The following is a 22,314-nucleotide window of genomic DNA, read 5'->3' on the forward strand; positions in this document are numbered from 1 at the left end:
AAAAGTCTGCACACATACTGATTCTGATTTGATCTGAGAGTTGACCGTCAGGCCCTCATGATCTACAGAAATAGCATGTCTCTCAAAGTCTGGACTTTTTATTTTTTAAATCATAAGTTTGAATCCTTTTAATCTGTTCATATAGCCATGGTTTGTTTTTTGAGGATCTATTCTGTGCCAGGCATTATGCTACATGTTTTTGATGTACTAAGTCATTATTGCTTTTTTTTTTTTTTCACACACTCTGTAATTTCACTTCTTTGAAAATTTAGAATAGGCAAACTAATCAACATGTCAGAAAGCAAGTAAGTGGTCATTTGAGCTTGCAATTAAAGAACTGACTTCTAAAAGTCATGAGGGAACTTTCTGTGGCAGTGGAAATGCTCCGTAGCTTGATTGTGGTGATGGTTACATGAAAGTACACATTTGTCAAAACTCATCAATGTGTACACTTAAAACGGGTGCATTTTATTGCATGTGAATTATATCTCACTAAAGGAAACAAAGAAAAAATGTGAGCATATAAAGTTATTGTTTTGGGTTAATTGCCTAAGATGGCATTATTGCTTGATAATAGCCTCCTGTGTGTCTATATCTAAAGAATAATAACTTAATGTCTCTTGTCGTAATGGCCTACATAGTATAAAAGAAACAACAGAGAGAAAGCACTTTGTCAAACTGAGAGAGAATACACAATGGCTAAAGGTGTGTATTGAGATTGACATCCTCACAAACTGAACACCCTGTGTATCACAACTTCTTCTCAACAGCAGGGACAGACTAATGAAGGCCACTTCATTTGGCAACTACATTTAAGGAAGATGGGCAATGAAAGGAGGAGCCTGATCAGAGGCCCTTAATAATGGGAATTATAGTTCTCCGACTATTGGCATTAAGGTCCAGAGTATAAATGGACACCCTTGTTGAAAAGCTGTAAGCAAGATTTAAATGTGCCTCATCCTTAGTGCTAGTGAAAGATACTGATAATAACTAGCATATTACTGAATAATGCTCATAAATATGAATCAGAAAGAACTTGTTTTGCAATGAGTCTTGCATCCCTTGAGTCTATAGCAGCTAACAGGCACATAGAAGGATACCAGGAAAGCCTGCCATCTCTAGATTTAAATTATCAGCAGCAATCTGAAAGCTCTCTGTGAGATTACATTAGCTCTAATGAAAGGAGGAAAGGTGAGAACTGCATTATTCAAAGAATAAGAGGAGGCCTTAAGATTTTATTCTGTAAAGATCTTACTGTGTCTCTATTTCATTTCTTTTCATAAACAAGAAGCTACATTAAAGAGAATTTCAGCCCTCTCTAGACTCTTCTGTGTTGGCCAAAGTGAAATATTTACTTCACAGCATTCAAAAGGAGAGGGGACATTTCAAATCAGCGTGATTTGCCCTCCCGCGCCTTCCTCCCTGCATTACATGATTTTACTGAAGTAAGGCTAACTGAGTTCTTTTTCAATTTGACGTTGACATAAATATGATCAAGTCATCTTTCATCTTAACCTTTTCTGGCTTCTGTTTACAAATATAGAGCCAAATAGTGGCTACGTAACAACCTAAGTTTCCTAAGCTGATCTGGGCTTTTTCTTTGTCCAGTTTTCTTGACAAAACGCAGTACTCCCCCTGATCTCCTCCCTAAACTTACTTCAAGATGCACGATTTGTAAGAGTTTCATACCAGGCTCTAGCAAAATGTTCCATGGCTCACCCAAAATGTCCCATGGGTACCTCTTCCAGAAATTAACAGATGGAAACAAGATAGAGAAGCACATTTTTAAATTTTGGAGCAGATTAAATGATGTATTGATAAACTCTTATAGTCTCAGGTATGTTTGATAGTCCAGGATACCCAATTTTTTAAGAGAATGAAAAAATACTAGGAAGACTCTAAATTAAAAAAAAAAAAGAAAAAGAATTGTTTGAACACACAGTTGAATAATACGTCCCTCTTTATATCACTGTTAGTAAAATAATGATTTCCCGGTTATTATCTTGGACTTTATAAACTTTCCAAGGATCGGGATTTTACAAATTGCTGTGAGAGGGCCCTCTTTTGTGAGCATCTGTAAGGTGCCGACTGAGGTGCTTCAAGATAATTGGGAAATCTACGAATAACCTCTTGGCTTTTTCTATTTTAGGGGTGAGTTTACTCATACCACATGGCGCCATCCCAGAGGAGAATTCTTGGGAGATTTATATGTCCATCAACCAAGGTGAACCCAGGTGAGAGAGAAGGATAGCATATTAATTATGTTTTAAATATGGAATGGAGCTTCTGCAGAAAATCTGAAGTTTTTAAGATATGTGACATGGAGGTATGTCAGTGAGATAGCTACTTGACTATACAGAGGGGAAAACCAGTTCTAAAACCATTGTCTAGAATGAAAGCATGCACATTTTTAGGTAAGTAACCTAAGTTACTGACATCTAGACAGCAGACACCAAATGTAAAACAGTGAATTGATAGGCAAGTCATAAGCAGGTCTTCTCCACAAACACTGACTGCCTCCCATCGTCTTCCTTGGGGGGGGTGGGGGGGGGATCAACCCTGGAGGCACTCTCTGGAGATAAGCATTAGGCAAGTGCAGACAATGATTGATCTGTGACCTTCTGAGGTCAGCAGAAGACCGGCTATAAGCAAATACACAACATCTTAGGCAGTTTTCCTCATGTGAAAATATGGTCTACGCTTCAATATCTTTCAGGTCTGACAAATTTTAGCAGCATTAAATTCAATTACATGAACAAATACAAATCTTGTCACATACTCTTTTAATGAAATCAGTTGGTTATTTTCTTAGCGTAACTGTATTATTTGTGGAAATGTTGCCTTCCTCCATGTAAGATAAACCTAACTCCTCCTTAGAAAGCAGTTTCTCTCATTAACTGTATATATACCTCTGGCATTTTTCAGTCTTAACGTCTTGGTTATCTTAGAATAGATATTTTGTTGTTAGCAAAGAACACACGAAGGAAAAACACTGAAAGGAAAAACAGCCAGAGAAACAGATGGTTTGAACAGATTTTGATAGCTGTCTCCATAAAAGAATTTGTTGGTACCCAGTGGTTTTAATTTAATGCTCTAGGGGGGTTGAGAGGAATAGAAGGAAAGCCTCTGCTATTGGCTATTGGTAAGGCTCTGAGAGGATTTATGTGTAACCTGTACTATGTTGGGCTCTCGTGTCATTTCCTCAGTCCTTTAGAGCTAGATTCCTCATCTATGCAGCTAAAAACATGCTAGTGTCTAAATATCCACTTGGCAAATAGGGGAAACTAAGGCATAGAGAGGTTTGAAGAGTTTACTCAAAATACTTGTCTCAGTTAAGCAGACCTAAAAATGAAGTTCTCTGGATAAAAATCACCTCTTTTTCAATCCTTTTGGTTGATTTATATAAGAAACTGTATCTGTTTAAAATTGAGGTCATGGTCAATTACACATATGCTTGTAAACGCATCATCCTGCAAAAATCAAGTACAGTCATGCGCCACAGAACAACGTTTCAATCGATGATGAACCAATGATATATAACGGTGGTCCCATAAGGTTATAATGGAACTGAAAATTTCTATCATCTAGTGATATCACAACGCAGTGCATTACTCATGTATTTGTGGTGATGCTGCTGTAAATAAGCCTACTTTGCTTCCAGTCGTAGAAAAGTACCACCTAGGTTTTTGTAAGTACACGCGAAATTTCGTACAACCGCAAAATTGCCTAATGACACATTTCTCAGACCATATCCTCATTATTAAGCATAAGTGTCTGAGGCAGAATGCAGTCAACCTTGTCTAAATTACAGCCTCCTGCAAACGCTCACCTCTGCATCCTGCTCCCTTCATCAGAATCTATCCCCTCAAACCCATCCCCCTTGTCTTCCGTCTCATCATGTGAGAACCAACTTAGGGCTAGTTCACATTTTCAAAGGCACCTAATTTACAACTCACCTCAATCCCTCTCACTTATTAGAAGGTTCTTAGGAGGTCAGAGCTAGTATGTGCCAAAAGGCATCAAACATACAAGGATTTAAATAAAATGGCTCAAAAATATGGGAATTATCACTTATGGCATCCTGTAATTATAAGATGGAGAAGACATAAAACCTCACCAGATCCCACAGACCTTGCAAGACAGGCTTGGCCAAATGTGGTCGCCCCCGGACTACCTCTAACTTAGGAATTTCCATGTGAACCAGTTTGGTTTATCCATCTGTATCTAAGATGTGAGTTCATTACTGATGTCCAGGAAGGTGGACAGAAACAGTTTACCCAAGCCTTCAGATCTATGAGGTGTGGGAATTTTTCCATCTATTAAAATAAGGATAAATTAAAATTTCAGGGAGCACACATTGTTTTTCATGGTGCTAAAACCTTCCAGATGTTCCTGTCTCTCTTCTTTTTTTTTTTTTTAATGACCAGTCCCTGGGCTACTGCCCATTAACTTCATTGGCAATCCTCACTCCACTTTGAGGAGCTCCAAACTACTCAGAAAAACATTAACAATAGCAAATGCTACTCTGTTTTTTTTGTTGTTGTTGTTGTTGTTTTGTTTTTTAAGCTCTGGTTGAATTTTTCCTATCTGCTTCCAGGAGGCTGTTTGGATCTTAGCTCTTCAGCTTTCAATCCTGTGATTAATCAGGAGGCGGCCATTTATGTAGCTATTTAGTGTCACCTCTTTAATGTTATTTGCAAACCCATTTCATTTTTCACTGTCCTGCTGTCATTCTGAGCTTGTGCTCTGCACAAGACCCACCTTCCTCAAAGTTCATAGAATTGGAACAGTACCCCTCTGTTTCCTTCATCTTTACCTCTGGAGCCATCACAGTTCCATCTCATATCACAGGTGTGAGAACTGGATTTTCTGACTCTACCACTTCCACACACATAGAATTAGAATGGGATCTTCTAATCAACACCTTTATGCTGTATTTAAGTTAAAGCCTGTTCCATTGTCCTACTGATGATACATTGCTGTGGCTCCTTTCTACACTAATCTCTGGTGTAGCAGGGGGATGATTTAGCAGGAACTGTGACTGATATCATTGATCCAAGCTCTGTACCAGATTCCCAGGAATATGGCTGTGTGGAATGAATCACAGACTCAAAATAACCCTCTGTATTCAAATAGTTTCAGATGGATATATTTTGATATGTTGATAAGTTTTAAGTAAGGCTGTTCTTGTCTGAATGGAATATGCCCTGTCTCTCTTAGGAGAGCCTGCTTGCATCCCTGGGAAGCCTGCAAGAGAAGACACTGTACTTTCTATTAAGTGGAACAATGTCATAGTCCTTCCTCAATGTCCCTGCTCTGTTTATACTTTCAGACTTGAACAACCATCTTAATGAATCTTTCCAATCTCCTCCAGCAATCTGGACCTTTGATTGGTTTTAATGCTTAGGAAATTATCTCTATTGACTTTTTGTACATGCATACATATTAAATGGTTTTGCTGGAAGGGGACTTTGCATCCTTGGAAAAGTATTATAATATCACTTGCCTCTATTTCAGTATAATTTGCAAAGTGCTGTCACTTACATTTGACTCACTTAATCTCCAAAGTAATGTTCAAAAGAGGAGGATTTTGTACCAATTTTAGAGGTGAGAAAAATTTCAAAAAAAAAGTTCTACGAAGCAAAGCTGCTTTCTAAGGCATGTTACTTACTGGCTGAGCTGAGATGTACCTTCAGAATACCTGACTCCAATTCCAATGCTCACATACTAACGGATGCCTGCCATCGCTCCTTGATGTTGTATAGACTTTAAGGAAACAGCTTTCTGATATTGCGTTCTAACTCCCGGCCCCTGTAAAGAGGCATCCCCTGGAATAGCTCTGTAAGAGCACTGAGAACTAGGCAAGGTAGGATCAAGTTGAACTTTGAAGTGAATGGGGTAAATTGCTGTTGTTACATTATAGACTTGAGAGAAGAAAGGCTGGAAACAAGTCTCACTCCAGTGCTGAATCCTAGTGGATACAATGTTAAGAAACATTTGATCTCAGTGGCTAAGAGTGTGAGCTCAGGCATCAGAGGCTTTCATTCAGATGTAAGCTTCACTGCTAGTATCTATGTGACCTTAGGTAAGTTAATGAAGCTCTTTGTGACTCTCTGTCCTTGTCTGAAAAACAACAGTAGGTATCTACCTTGTAGGGATATTGTGGGATTGCATGATACACAGTGATACAACAATTTGAAAGATTATAAGGAAACCCAATTGATACATTTACATTTGATAAAGCTTTCTACCTGCAGTATATCCTCTGACCTTCTCATCAGTCCTATACAGTAAACAATAATATAATTATCTTAATTTTTATAGATTTGAAAATTAAGACCAGGAAAAGTTAGTAAGTTTGCCTTAGGTTGTAGCACCAAAGCAAGATTTTCTGACTTATAATGTAGTTTTAGACTATATCGCACTTCCCACACCTTTACACATAATTAGGTATATTATTCTTGAGTCCAATAACACATCCTTGATGAGGGACAATGCTTATGCCTAATAATGGAAATACACCATGAAATGGACAAAGAGGGGCCCATATTTAGGAAGAAAATGATAACATTGTAATTCAATGTGGAATTACGAGTACACTGCAATAGAGGATATCACTGAAAGCATGGGGAAATAGAGAAGGGCCCTTAATCTATTGTAGGATAGATTTCAGAGGGGATGGTGGATTGCAAAAGATGTCACTTGAACTGAGTCTAAAAGACCAGTAGAAATTATCAGACAAAGAAAGGTATAAGGGTTATAACTTAATGATTTCCAGTTCCAGGATACTTTTTGTAGTACCTATATAGTATAAGGCGGTGGGGGTGGGGGGACAGGGGGAGTTAGGGAAGAGTCTTTAAGAGTGGCTAAATCCAGACATTTTCCCCTGCTTTGAACTCACTCTAATGCCAGAATATTGCCTTACGCAGCTTCCTTCCTACTCTTCTCCAGGCTTTTCCACAGAGAGAAGGAAGAGAATTAGGTTTTATGCGCTGACCCATTCACAAAATAGAGGCTGTTTAGTGATGTTACAGGAACAGGAACTAGAGTAGACTCACAGAAACACAATGGCATGAACTTGGGCTGCCAGAGTATTTGTGGTGAGAAGCCCTTAGGCTCCTTTTGGATCAAGGGTATTTAAGCGACTATATCAATGCTACACGTGGCCTCCTTTATTACAAACCCCTTTGAAGGGCAGGAAACTGGCAATAATCATTCTCAAAAAGCTTGTCTCTTTTCCCAAACTTCAATTTAAAAGAATTTGGGTTTTCTTTATTTATTTTTTTATATTTTTTCAGAAGCTTTTGGGGGGAAATGTTCATCCTCTCTAACCAAGTTTTGATATTTTTTTTTAAATAAAATTATGGTGTTTAAACAAGAGGATCAAAACAATCAGTTGTTTCTTCAGAGATTCCCCCATGTATATTATAATAAGAAAATGGTCTAGATGTAGCACAATCTCTCCCAGCTCTCCATTTGTACCCCTCCCCACCCCATGGTTGGAGAGTAGAGAACTGGACCAGAAAATTATTATATGGAGCTTTCTTCTAAGAAGCAATAAAATGAAACCAAAGGTAAACATTCATTTCTTTTTCCAATTACATTGCCATTGTGGATATTCTTGACCAAATGCGTAGACTAGAATTGGAATATAAACAATCTACTGAAGAATTTACAAAAGACACGTATTTTAGAATTCAGGCTCATCCCAGAGGGATAGTTAAACCCCTTTTTTTTTGTTTTTTTGTTTTTCTTTTTCTTTCTTCCCTTCCCTTCCCTTCCCTTCCTTTCCCTTCCCTTCCCTTCTCTTCTCTTTTCTCCGCTCTCTCTCTCCCCCTCTCTCTCTCTCTTTACTTCTTCCCTCCTTCCTTTCCTTCCTTCCTTCCCTCCTTCCCTTCCTTTCTTCCTCCCTTCCTCCCTCCCTTCTTTCCTTCCTTCCTTCCTTCCTTTTTTTTCTTTCTGCTATCCAATGGTATGTATGGCCCAGTGAGTACATCTCAGGGTGAGGATTGGGAAGGTAGACATGGTGGTGTCATAAAACTTTAGCTTTTTTTAGGGTGCCTTGGTGGTGCAGTGATGTTCATTGCAAAGCATGAGATAAGACCAAATACAAGACTAAAATGGTAGAAAAAAGCTATGGGAAATGAAAGAGAGCAGAAATAATTTTTCCCCCCAGTAACAGGCTACTCCTGTGGAATGGCTTCATGTGGATTTTCCTCCACAGTAGCAGGAAAACCCACAGAAATAAAATGATAAACACTTACATACACACACATACACTTCCTCACATATCAGACCTATCATTGGGAATCCTATCAGAAATGTCCTGAGACTATTTGGGAGGACCTCATTTCTAGAAGAGTAAAAAGGAACTCTTTTTACTCTTGGATGTCTGTGACTATTCTACTTATAAAAAATGGAGTTTTAATGAAATGAATTTGTTTGTAGTAAACTATTATTTATGTCAAGCAGACATTTGAGGCCATTCTAAAACCTTTCATAACAGTAAAATATGACACTGCATACATACACTTTTTCTGGAGTCTCCGAGGACTCTGACTTCTCAGAAACCCCTGGCACGAGACTACTACAATTAGCCTAGTGGTGCGTCAAAACCTTGCCTCTTGAGCTCAGAATAAGAGTATCTCCCTTTGGCTGTACCCTCTCATGAGCTGGTCAGGACATTACCGAGGGAGAAACCTGGCTAAAACTTTCTGGGTTGGTTTGCCTTCTCCAGCTTGGAGGACTTCCCTACTACTAGGTTCCTTCTCAAGCCATCCCCCAGCTCAGACAAAAAACACTACACCTTCTCACTGCAAAAACATAGATTTTGGAATAGTTTTCACAATTGATATTATGACTTCAGTTCAGAAAATGACTGTTAAGTTTCAAATGTATTTGGTATGGTGAATGGAGAAAAACAGGATCCCTTATATGCAAGTTTATTTCTGGTGGAGGTGTTGGTTGGAGAATATAGATTGTACTATATACATAGCAGGATGACGTTTGCGGGCACAGTGGACTTGTTCTGTTTTCCTGAAATTGAGAACACTCAGAATTGATTTATAAGGAAGAAAGAAAAAAGGAAAAACTGAATACTCCAACATTCCAATTTCAGAGATTTGCCAGCTATAATGCCAAGGCGAATACTCCCACCTCCCTGAGAAGCATCATTTTATCAAAATGGGCATGCTCCCACCCAGTCATGCACCATGCCCTCTCCCTCCCTACTGATGTAAGAAAGAAAAGTCACACTTTGGATGAGCGCAAGTATCACAAATGGCTGTCTATGCCCTCGCCAAAGTGAATAGCCCCAAGAGAATTACTCCAAATTTGGGTCACCTGCAGGAAGTGAACATGGATACCTGATTTTCTCATTGTTTATCAATGTATTGACTCATTCTATGCTACCAGAGAACAGGGAAAAGAAAAGGTTTTGAGAAGAGAGGGCATGCTGCTGAAGCCAAGAAGAGAAGGACAAAGAGCACTTCTATAATTTCCAGGTCCCGGAGTTGGGAGACAGACAGGGTGAGCTGTTTGCCAGGGGCACCGCAATGTGAGGCAGACATGCTCAGAGGGCAGGGTCACGGTGCTGACAGTTGGGGCCAGTTGGCAGATGTAACTAAAACCAACAAGGAACTATAGGTGCTTAGGGGCAACTGTTGGCCATCTAGTCACCTGCCACCTCTATCAGTGATACCTTTTGGAGTTGCCACCCATCTGTACTCAGTCCATTAAGGAACATGTTAAGAAACTTTTAAGTCACCCAAGAAAAAAAGCATCTTGCTACAGGTGAAGTAAGGAGACGATGTATGTTTTCCTTCTTTTTCCTTCCCACCACAATGCCATAGGGATAAACTCGTGGAAGATGGAATACATGAGAGAGCAGACAACCTGCTCGCTCCTCTCCAGACCAAATATCCAGAACCTTGTGTGTGTACGTGCAAATATGCTTGTGCGTGTGCATGAGTGTATCTGTGTGCATGGATACTGCATGAGGATGCAATTTTGAATTAGATGTAAGATTACAGTTTTAAAGTAAATAAAAATGAGTCCTAAAAACTAAATCAAATTATTTTAATAATTACATGTTACTAAAAAGTTATAGAATCAAAAAATAAAAAGCTATCATGGGTGGTTCCACTAAGCACGCTTGGTAGCAATTACTAGGAAGATTAGAACCACTCAATACAATAATAGATGAAGCCCTGTAAGTAAACCCAATTACTAAAATTAATAATTATATTGTGGTGTGATATATGTGGTGACAAAGGTACACAAATATCAACCAGGAGTGGAAAGATGAGTGAACCCCTGTCCAAAGGCTAAGGGAAGGTTTCAGACAGGAAGTGACAATAGACTTAAAATTGAAAGACAGTGAAAAGCATTTCAATCAAATGAGCAAAGGCACAGAGAATAGAATGTGCAAAGGCAGAGAGGTATAAATAGCATCACATATTTTGGAACTAAGCAAATCAACAAAGTATGAAAAGAAGACTGAAACTGGGGAAATTGAAATTTACTTGGTCGGTAGGTGTTGATGAGGCTTAAGATTTAGGAGACCAGGTCATATTTACATTTTAGATACATTGTCTTCTGCTTGGTCTCCACTGCCACTACCCAAGGTCCTGTCTTCATTATACCTGCATCCTCCTTGCCAACACAGTGAGAACACGCCTCATATTTGCACAGGAAAGATATTAATAGTGCCCCTTTCTACCATTAGAAGTATCTTGATATGAACAGTAGACAATAAATTATAGTCACTCAGCTTTTGAGTATCTTTGTCTCTATTTGAGAACATTTTAAGTCCTTTCTGTAATCCTCACTTTGCTGTGAGGGAGGAACTCAGCAAGATCTGTGTGTGTGTGTGTGTGTGTGTGTGTGTGTGTGTGTGTGTGTTAATGTGGGGTGAAAGAAATGGAGGAGGTGGAGATAATTCCCAGACTCCTGGCTTAGGAACTAATGATGAATTAGGAGAGAGAGATTTACCAGCTGAAGGTTACCTGAGAGTTTGGGACAATAGTTGCTCTGGGAGCAACTCTGGGTTTCTTTCCAGGGAATAAACACAGCTCTTTGATTTATAAGAAAGGGGGTAGGAATAAAATTAGTTCAAGAATAAATAAAAGGCAAAAATAACATTTATAACCAAGGAAAAGGGCGACTGCTGAATAGAAATCCCACGTCAAATTTTTGGCCAGAGCGCATGACAGAAGTACTACTTAGAGCAAAATGTCAAAATATCGGGCAGAGACTATGCTTGCCTGCTTCATGCGGGGCGAAATCTTCTGCTTTCTTTTGTTTTCTTTGCCTTCCTAGCTGGGTAAGAAGCTGCCCATCTTGGAGCTCCCTGAAGTGAGCTGATAACACGCGTAACTTGTCAGGCAAGTAGCACAGCCTCGGTCATTAGCATCGCATGAGAAATAGAGAATTATCAGAAATGTGACAACATGGAAGAGTGAGGAGAACACAGGGATTTAGAAGGCCTGAATTCCAATTCACCTTGCTTTGAACAAGTCATTTTCTTTCTCTAAGCTTCAAATTTATCACGTATAAATTATGTCTATTATTCACTGCATTCCAGGATTTGGGTGAGGACAATAAAGTGATTTCATGTATGAGAAGTTCTGTGCAAACTATAAAGTGCTTTATAAATGCTACATTTTGATATTATTCTCTTTCGTCTGTCCTTATTTTTTTTATTACATAGATAAGTTCTCTAAAGTCCATGAAATTTGCCTTAGCTCTATGCCAGTGATATAAAAGAATTTATGATTTTCCCTTTTGGCTGCTACCACATCCTAGACTCAGAGGAAAGATTAGTTCAGTGATAGCAAACATATTAACTTCTCACTCTAAAATCAGAGCCTTATGAAGATACAAAATACGCCCTGCATCAATTCCACTAAGTCTACCTCTATTTCTCTTCGTATTCAGATTTATACGTTAAAGGTATGTTTTATGGGTCCAACAATGGACTCCAGGTGGACTGTTGTTAGGAGATCCATGACCAGTCAAGCCTGGAAGGTGGCTTATGCCATCTTGAACAAACTTTGTCCCTGTCCACTTTGCCAGGTTTCATTGCTAGATACTGATGAGTAGAAATGAGTGAATTACCGTTGTCACCATTTCTGCTCAGTGGTCATAGATTTGAATCCAGTTTGCTGTTTGAAGTGAGTTTTACAAATTTTTATTGGAAGAGTCAAATTGATGGCGATCTGGCATTAATTAACATCAGGCACAGGGAATAGCTGAGGAGGAAAGGTGCTTCTTAAGGAACAAAGGGGCTCTTTCTGCTCATGTAAGGGAAGTAAATTGCTGCCATTTCAGAACCACATTAATTCTTTCAGGCTACCAGCACCATGCAGTGTGATACAAGGGGCAATTTATCAAATGGTACCCTAATGGCCTACAAGGGTTAATGCACCTTTAGCTGAAGAGCGTGCCTTTTCTCCACAGTAAAATCACAATGCCTTCTTCACAAAGTCACTTAGATTAGAATATAATGTCATTGCCCCCAAAGAAGTGAGGAGGTGAAGAAGAGAAAAATAGAGAAAGAAAGAGGGAAAAGAAAAAAAGGACGGTGGGAATTCTTACATTGTCATTTCATGATCTGCTTTTTTGGGGGGAAGGAGAATTTCCTCATACCACGCTCTTTACTGTCCCTTCCACCTCACACCCCCTTGGTCCACAAACAAACACGAATAAATAAAAATTGCTGTCATTTTAATTAAAGTGTATTTGAAGCCCCTGTGAGCTCACAATGGGAAGTGATTAGAGTGGTCCCGACGACCCTTTAATTAAAGATGCCATTGACAAGACAACAATGGTTTGTAAATGTTGTTAATAGATGTGAACGGAAGGTGCACCTTAATGCAATAAGAGTAAAGTCACTGGTTCATGAGTTTGATTGCACATTGTAAAGGAACACTACATACTGTAATTATTTTTATTTGTATGTGCCATCTCTTTTATTGCCCATGCTGGTAGTAGAAATAACCCATCCTATTAAGATATTTAAATATCTCATTCTCTCTACTTCACTTAGTGATAGCCTAATAAAAATTCTGGGAGAGGGCAGCAGCCCACACTGAGGCTGCACTCCATGCTCTCTAACACGATCCACACAGCCCTCTACAAACCTGCATGATCAACTTCCTAACTCCCTTGTTGATAATCTTTAAGGCAAAGCAGAAAAACTTCCCAGAACTCCATAAAGTTGTATGCAGACATGAAGCTTCAATCTGGAAATTATTGGGGGAGGGGGGGAGAGGGGAGCATGTCGGCAGCAGAAACAGTGAAGATAACCCAAAGGTCAACCAACACCATGGTCCAATTATGTGGCATCTGGGAGACAACAGTGGATCAGGAAACAGCAGTAAAAGGCTCTTCAGATTCTAACCTTAATGTGAACAAGCCAGGAAAAGCCTGGTGGTAGGCAGAAGAATACACCCCCCACCAAAGATGTCACATTCTAATCCCGGGGACCTGGGACTACATTGCCATATATGGCAAAGGGTACTTTGCAGATGTGACTAAGATTAAGGTCCTTGAGAAGAAGAGATTATCCTGGCTCATGCAGGTGACCCATGTACGGGTCCTTATGAAAGGAAGGCAGGAACATGAACCTAATTAAAAATCAAAAGAGGAAGGTAGGGGTATCAGAATCAGATACAGAAATTTGAAGATGCTACACTGCTGGCTCACAGATGGGACAAGAGGACCCCAGCCAACGAATGCAGGCAGGCTCTAGAAGCTAGAGGAGGCAAAGAAATAGATTCTTGTCTCGAGCCCTGATGACACCTTCATTTTAGGTCAGTGAGACTTCTGACCTACCAAACTGTAAGATAATGCATTTCTGTTGTTTTAAGCCAGGAAGTCTGTGGTATGGCATTAACAGGAAACTAATACACGCCTCCATTCTGACCACTCTGTGTACCTCCAGGCCCTGTGTTCCTAAGGCTTTCTCCAGCATCTATGCATACACACAGTCTTAGCAACTCCCATGCCAACATTTTACCTTAAAAATGTCAGGTTTGGAGACTATGTCCCAGGGAACATCTGTTCCTTCCACTCCCTGCCCACCCTCCCCCACACACCCCATGACCACCAACACTAACAGGACAGGAGATTCTTGTCCCAGCTCTGTCACAGTGAGGTGTGACTTTGGCCATGTCACTCCACCCGATGCCATGCCCTTCAGTTGCCTCATCTGAACAATGGTATTGGGCCTGATTACACCTAGGTCCTTTCCCTGCCTAAAATGAAATGACTGTGTGAAATAGGATTCAGGTTTCCTCTAGAGAAGGCTGTTTCCTCCATTCAAAATGTAAATGAATAGACAATTTAATAGATATAAAAATGCCGTAGCAGTGTGTCGCATAGATCGCTCTTCTCCCTTTCTCCTCACTATCTTTTACTTCAAAGTACTTTCAGTGAGCCATCATTCCATTTCTAGGCAACGAATTAAACACAAGCCTGACACTGCATGAAAGATGAGGCTTAAACTGTGTCTAGGAACCGGTGATTTACACATGATTTGTGATTCCTTTAGTATATTAATTGGTAAACACCCTATGAATGTGTGTAGAAATGAAAGCCGTTTTACATATGCAAACAGTTTAATCTCTCAGTGTGGTGTTGCTCAAATTTTAGCAAAGTCAGATACTCACTCCAGTGTGTATGTAATTCCCCTCCAGCCCCAGTTCCCATTGTACCGGCTTCCTTCCTGTGACCCGATTTCAAATAACACCCTGTGAGTGACCCAGATCTTTAAACCTTGTAATAGTAGAGTCATATATGCCATCCTCAGCGAATTGCGCTCGTGGTTTATTGTAATCCACTGCTCTAACTGCTCCTTTCCCTGCCCCAACTAATGGAATATAGTGGCATGATGAGCTAGATGTATTTCCAGTACTGGGATTTCCTCAACATGGGATTTCCAGTACTGCTAATCAACTCCCCTGACATCCTTGCTTATTGTTAATACACATGCTACTTAGAGAAAAGAGTTGTAGGACCAATCTCTGTGCAGCTGAATTTTCAATCATAGTAGTGTCATCCAAGGCCTTAATATTGAGCATTTAAACTTAACCAAATTCCATTTTGGAAGCCTACCCTATCTATATTTGACAAACCACCAAGCCCCCACTGCATGAAGTATGGCTTTGGATATTTTCTCAAGAACTATGCAACTTTTCTCAAATGTTAGTTCCAAGGTTACCTTGCACAAAGGGAATGCAAGTAAAAAAGTTCAGGTTCCTGGGCCCTATCCCTGAAACAATCAAAATCTTCATTGGCGGCATCCAAGAATATACTTCTAAACAAGCTGCCCAAGGAATTCTGAACCATGCTACAGTTTTTAGAACCATTTAACGACTCAAAGACGAATCTGTTAAGATAAAGAGAAGATTCTGCTCAGCTTCACTCTTTTTCCTCTATTTTGCTTTCCATCCCCTATTCTCCCTTTCCAGAAGTCTATTTTCCTAAATCATGCATGGCAGTTATAGAATTAAAGCCCTCAGGAGACCTAGTCACGGTGTTGGGGTTGACTGATAGCCAAACTAACTTTAAAGGGCCCATCTCCAGGAGATTCTATGATGTCATTTTCCTGGGCCTGATCTGAATGCTCTAGTCAGAGCTGAACAGTGAGGTTTCTGATTCAAGGAAAAACAACAGAAATAATAAACCCAAAATGTTGATTTTTATCCACAGCAATATTAGCACCCTAGATCAATACATGAGGATTTTAATGAAAAGAGAAAAATAATAAATAATAATAGTTAAAACTACATATCTTCTTAGGTAGAAAACTAGGAGACTGGAGTTACCTTGCTTTCTGAGTTCTAATTTTAAGACTAAGTACAGCTTCCATTTATCTGCCTTTTATGTCTATTCCATTAAAATATGATTTAATTATGTATCGACCCAGGGTCTGGCATTGTAAAACAATCATTACTCTCCTGCCTGCATTCCTGAGTGATACTCTGGGTAAAGGTGATCAAACTGACATTAATCTATAATATAGACCATAAGGAGGAACGGAGGAAACAATAATTACCAAGCGCAGCATGGCAGACAACAACAATGAAAATCTCATCTCGAAATATGGAGCTGGTTATTTTGCTTGAAGAGAATCACATGTTACAAGTCTAGAATCAGGTCATGAGACATTGAAAGCAAAAACAAAATGTGCACAGATACACCTCCAGACCCGCCAAGGTTAGCAGTTGTTGCCTTATAGCTGACCTTCATCAGCGTGACCTTCTGGTGGCAGTGGTGTGCTAGCAGGGTCTGCAGAATATGAGTTACAATGTGGCGGGGTTTGGACCATCACCATGCCACCATCTACGGTAGCAGATCTGTCAACCTCTACTACACATTTTATACAGCAGTCAGCGACCCTGCTGATTTCATTGTAATAGTTCTGGAAAAATTCTCTTTGGGCCTCTATCTTCATTCATTTATTCATTAAAAAAAAACAAAAAACTTTTTTTTAATTTTGACACAATTCAACCTTAAGGAAAAATTGCAAGAACAGTATAAAAAATTTCCAGCTATCTCACATCCAGATTCACAAATGTTAACATTGTACTACATTTGCTGTATTCTACTCTCTCTTCCCTCTCTCATGTGTATGTGTGTGTATACATATACACACAAATAAATAAGATACATATAAACACACACACACACACACATTTTTTAACCATTGTGAACAAGATGTCCTTTGCACCCAGATACACTTCAGTGTGTATATCCTAAAAACAAATTATTTTACCTAACAAGAGGACAATTATCAAAATCAAGAAAATTAACATTGATACAATGCTATCATCTACTCCAGACTTTATTCATATTTCACCTGTTATCCTAATAATGATCTTTACAGCAAATGAAAATTCAAGTCCATTCACTACATTCTACTGCCCTGTGTCCTTTAGTCTCCTTTATTTTAGAACAATTCCTGCCTGAGTCTCTCTCTTTTTCATGACATTGATGGTTTGTAAGAGTGCAGATCACTTATTTTGCAGAATACCCCTCAGTTTGGGTTTGTCTGATACTTTCTTACAATAAGATTCAGGTTACGTACTATTAGCAGGAATGTTACGGAAGTGATGCTGAGATCTTCTCTCTGTGTCATGGCAGGAGGTATATTCTGTCAACTCATGCCATTACTGGCCACATCAGCTTTGATAACTTGGGTTAGATGGTGTCTGCCAAGATTCCCCACTATAAAGTAATACTTTACCCTTTGTAATTAGTAAGTATCTTATGGGAAGACATTTTGAAACCGTGTAAATAATGCCTTATTATTAAAACTCTGTATTATTCTCCAAAATTAGATTATCATCTATTCATAATTCTTGACTGAATCAAATATTAATATGATTGGTTGCCAAATTATCACTTTCCACATGTATTAGTTGGCCTTCTACTGTATGGAAGAGTTTCCCTTCTCATTCATTCATAGCCATATAGTTAATGGCTTCTTATATTATCCAATGGATTATCATCCTTTACTACTATTATTTACTTTGATGCTCAAAACATGCAGATTTGGTCAGTGGGAACCACCTCACACTGGCTCCTATGTCCTTTCCAACAAATATATTTTAGTGCTTACAACCAGCATATATTAGGCACCGGAGACACAACAATGAACAAAACAGAAAAAAATATATACTCTTTCCTCGTACAGCTTATATTCTAGTTTGTGGAAGATAAAATAAGCAAATGGTATAGTGCATTAGAGGACAGTAAGTATCGTGGAGAAAGAAAAAAAAAGCCAAGGCCGGCTGTTCTGGAGGGAATGCAGTTGTCTCGCTCAGACGTAGTCAGGGAATGCCTCATTAGTAGGCTTCATTTGAGCAAAGACCTGGAAGACATGAGGGAGCTGGCCATGTGGATCGGGGAAAACTCCCAGCAGCACTGAGTGCTCTGGAGCAGCAAGAACAGCTGCGGTTCCTTGAGGCAGCAACACGTTGGCATTTTAGTGGCATTCCTCGGGTTGCTGAATTGAGGACAGACTGTGGGAGGTGAGGCTGAAAGCCTTGCCAAAGTGCCTTAAATTCCCACAGTGCACATCTCTAAAGCATTGAAAATTTGTCAAAGTATATATTGATATAATGACAATTTAATGAATAAATAAACCATCTCTTGAAAGCATAGTTCCAACAGAAATAAAACTCATAAAAGGGGAGTGGGAGTTTGGGGTTGGGGAAGCGAACCTTCACTTAATGAGCACACACTAGGTGCTTTTTACGCTTCGCCTCTTAACTCTCAAAACAATCTGAGTAGGTATTATTTTGCGTGTGAGGAAAGAGGCACAGAAAGGCATGGTCTTTTCCTTCTGCCACACGGTGTGGTTTTGATGACAGAGAAATGGTGAGATAAGAAATGTGGTATCAGGCATGATGCCACGAAATGCACAGTGAGGACACAAGAATGTTATTTTGATCCACTACTTATGTTCTCTGTAGCTCCTTTTCAATTCTTGCTTTCCCTTTCTGGTAACTAAACAAGTTAGCAATGTGATTTTCCTGTCTTACCAGATTACCAGGAAAAAATGCTCTTGTGCACCCTCCTACCATGTATATTTTGCAGTTGGAGGCATCAAAGCTGAAAAGCTGTCAGTTTTCCCTAGAACCCTCAGATGCACTGTGTGAGCAGAAATTTGAATTCACAACCGTATTTTCATATAGTTGCTCATCAAGCCACCTGGTTACATAGACCTGACCCTTAAATTACTGGTCTTTTTCTATCCATAATCATTCATGAACATGCATATGCATATATAATATATATACAGTATATAATATTATATATATATATATATATATATATATATATATATATATATATATATATAATACATAAAGAGACACAATGAAATAAGTAGCGAAAGTCCTATCACTTTCAATCTACACTACAGTATGTGATGCATTAAAGTGGTTTGTATAATATTATGGTCCTGAAATCACTTCTCTTATTAGTTCACAGTTATTATTAGCTCACATGAATTTCAGAAATCTATGTTACCTTTTTTTATTTTTCCTAGCAGAAGCATGAATACTTCCTTGTCATGCACTATACAATGTGGGAAAATTTAAATGCCATCCATGCTTTCGTTATGGACCCTCATTTTTTCCCAGGCCCAATTAAAGGCACTTCTTCCCAGCCCTCTGTCCTCAATGCACCAAGTCTGTATCCATGACTATACTCGGACTTTGTTTCCCCTCCATCTTTCCTTGGGATGTCCCAAGAGTCAGCAGTTTGATGAGAAATCCCCTAGTGGTAACAGAAGGAAAGTACATCTAGTCATATAGGACAGAGTAAAAATTTAGGGTTATTTTGCTGCCATTGCTTTGATTGATTTCTCTGTGACCTGCTGTTATCCCCTCCTCCCCAGCTGTATAAAGCGCTTTAATTAATATTTGTAAATCTCCCTGATTGCCACAGATAAAAGGTAGCAGAAAAGGGCAAATTAGTATTAATCATTGGGTAAAAATGGAGAGATTTAAGTTTGTTCCTTCACCAGAGATAGATCTACACCTACAGACACTATTTTCACAGTGGGAGGATTAGGTATAAATCTTGATTTACTTCCTTTGCACGTATGGAAATGCCCAACGCCTACTTAATGCAGAGCTCCCATTCCATGCACCGCCTAAGACTGGATATGCACTGCCTCTGACTCCTAATGCTGTTTAAGCTATTACCGAAAAGGAGCCTTGCTATTCACGAGTGTGAGAGTTCATCTAATTAGCTGATTTCAGTTCATTTGGCATTAAATAATTCCCCAGACTCCCATATGTTTGAACAATATGTTCAACAAGGGGGATGATTCTCTGAAAGCAGTTAAATAGTTCTTTTAGGAGAGCTTGTCATCGGTCACTCATAAGCATCTCTGCTATTCCTGTCTGTGATGAATGCAGGCGGCAATTACACGGAGAGTGCTTAACCCCTCTAATGGCCACTGGCAGGCACCTACATGGAGGCTGCCACTTCATGCTGGCTGTAGATCACATTGACATTTTACTTTTTTTTTTCAAACCTCAAGTATATTGTTCTAGGCTGTTCATAGAGCATTTATTATTGCTAACTCACTGCTTTCCAAACCTACCCCTTAGCTTGCCTGCCCTGGTTACAGGTAAATGCAGACGTTTTCGGTTACCCTATGCTTTGCTTATATAGCAAGAATTGTCAGCTTTGGACTATGGTTGCCTGTGGGTGAAAGACTGAATTTTTTGCAGTCATCTCCAGTGCTTCCTGTAGAGGGAGGGAGACTGTGTAATAACATTCAAGTCTGTTTTAGACGCAGTAGCTAAAAGGATGTTTCTGCTCAGTTATATGCAATGACTTTTATTGCAGCAGCAAATTATAGATAATGAACTAGAGTGTGACCATTACTAACTTGAGCGAGAACAAGCGATGTCAACAAAAGCAAGTCAGAAATTAATAGCATGTGAGATGTACTCATAGAACTGTTTATACAATATCATAGAAAAGGTGGTATCTTTTAGTACTAATTTGCATCTTTATCTTGAGCAAGAGGTTGCTTTTTTGACCAGGGATGACATATTTAAATGTCCTTTCCAGAGAAATGTCCTGAGAGAAAGAATACATAATACCAATCCTAGCTCTGGTATAGCTTTGTTCATCTGAGAGCCCTAAATTGCTTTATTGGCTATCTTCTATATTACTGTATCTCTTACAAGTGAAAATCCATCGAGAAAAAAACATCAAATAGCTGTTCAAAAACACATAAGCAGTTGGGAAAAAATGAGTGCATTTCTGAGTTCGCATTGACCACTGTCCTATAAAGTACCCCACCTTACTATTTGGGGTAGAGATTAAAAAGAAAGACAATGAAAGAGGGAGGCATTCACTGAGGTGATATTATTTAATGAAACTTCACTTTCTTTCATCTCTTTGACTCTGCATTCCCATGTAAATAATTCACAATACTGAAAAATCTGAACACTAGCTTTGGGTAGAATGCTTTTAAATTTAGATCTAAAATGGGAAAGAGTTGAAAGATATATATTTATGTATTTGATTATGCACATTTAGAATGAACTGTCTCCTGTGCTATCACTATCTAACCTATTTGTCTGTGCATTGGTGGAAATAAATGTTTTGAAAACCAGAAGAGACATACTCAGCTCGGGTGTGTTTGAAGTGTTGCTTTATTCCATAATAATTTGTTTTATTGCTTCCTAGCATTAAAAACTATTTGTAGAATGTGTTGTTAGGAGAAAGGAATCTGATGGTACGAATACCAGATCAGTCATTTCTGTAACGTCCTTGGCCTTAGTCATTGATAATGTTATCAACACAAAGATTCAGCAGCTGGTGTGTGACACACCAGCCACATCTTTGTTTTCTTCTGTTCTTCCCTATATTTCTGCAGAAGCATTTGTCATTTTGTTTGTCAAAACATAGATTTGAAGTCTAGGCTTAAGCTCAGTCTGTGTGCTTCAGCAGCTCAGGATTGATAACTAGTGACCAGACCTGTTCTCTGCTTGCGTGGTACTCTCCTGGAGGAATCCTGGGAAAGGACTGCTCAGCCTGAAGAAAACACCAGTCTAAGTCATTTCTCATGCAAATATGCCCCCTCCTTCACACGCTTCTCTCTTTTATTCTTTTCCAACTCTGAAGCCTCCAGTCAGATGGATCGGAGGTGCTCCTGAGTCCTGAAGTCACCTGTGGTCCCCCAGACATGATTGTCACCACTCCCTTTGCATTGACCATACCACACTGTGCAGACGTCAGTTCTGAGCACTGGAATATCCATTTAAAGAAGAGGACACAACAGGGCAAATGGGAGGTGAGGCCCTATTCTTCCTTTTCAAAAAACAAGATTTGAGTTCCACATCTGGGATAGACTTAACCTTACCTTCTCTTAACACCAACAGTCAGCTATGAAATGCGTGAGCCTATTTTTGTTTCTCAGTGTTCGTGACATGTGTTTTATAATACTCTGAAGGCATTGGCTAGTGATTTTTTAGGATAATGGAAAAAGAGAGATGAGAGGATCCTAGAGCTTTGTTTGCTCTTAGAATACAGTTGTAATTACCCACAAAGACATGTACCCTGTCTTCAGTACATACAATTTGGTCAGAATATGTTTTTCTCATCATAGGGATTATAACAAATCTATCTTTACATATTCAGGAACACAGTAGGTGCTAAATAGACTTTGGTGAATTAATGAATGCATTGAAACTTATTCCAAGTGTCTGTTTCCCTGTGTAGATGGGCATATTTAAAAGAGTTACAGTACAAGGAGAGAACAAAAGAGACAAGAAA

General features: G+C 39.2%; 1 protein-coding gene across 11 annotated transcripts in view; it reads left to right on the top strand.

The window, feature by feature from the left end:
• Nucleotides 1-22,314, top strand: part of UNC5D (unc-5 netrin receptor D) — a 505,454-nt gene that overhangs the window by 441,549 nt on the left and 41,591 nt on the right. For all 11 annotated transcript variants that reach the window (XM_019748156.3, XM_074329668.2, XM_019748157.3 and 8 more), the window contains 2 exons: nt 2,150-2,234; nt 21,664-21,832. In XM_019748156.3, the coding sequence (XP_019603715.1) occupies nt 2,150-2,234; nt 21,664-21,832 (254 nt within the window). The remainder of the gene's footprint in view (nt 1-2,149; nt 2,235-21,663; nt 21,833-22,314) is intronic.

This window comes from Rhinolophus sinicus, chromosome 16 (genome assembly GCF_057876585.1).
Source record: "Rhinolophus sinicus isolate RSI-liver-muscle chromosome 16, RSI-T2T, whole genome shotgun sequence".
Taxonomy (NCBI): domain Eukaryota; kingdom Metazoa; phylum Chordata; class Mammalia; order Chiroptera; family Rhinolophidae; genus Rhinolophus; species Rhinolophus sinicus.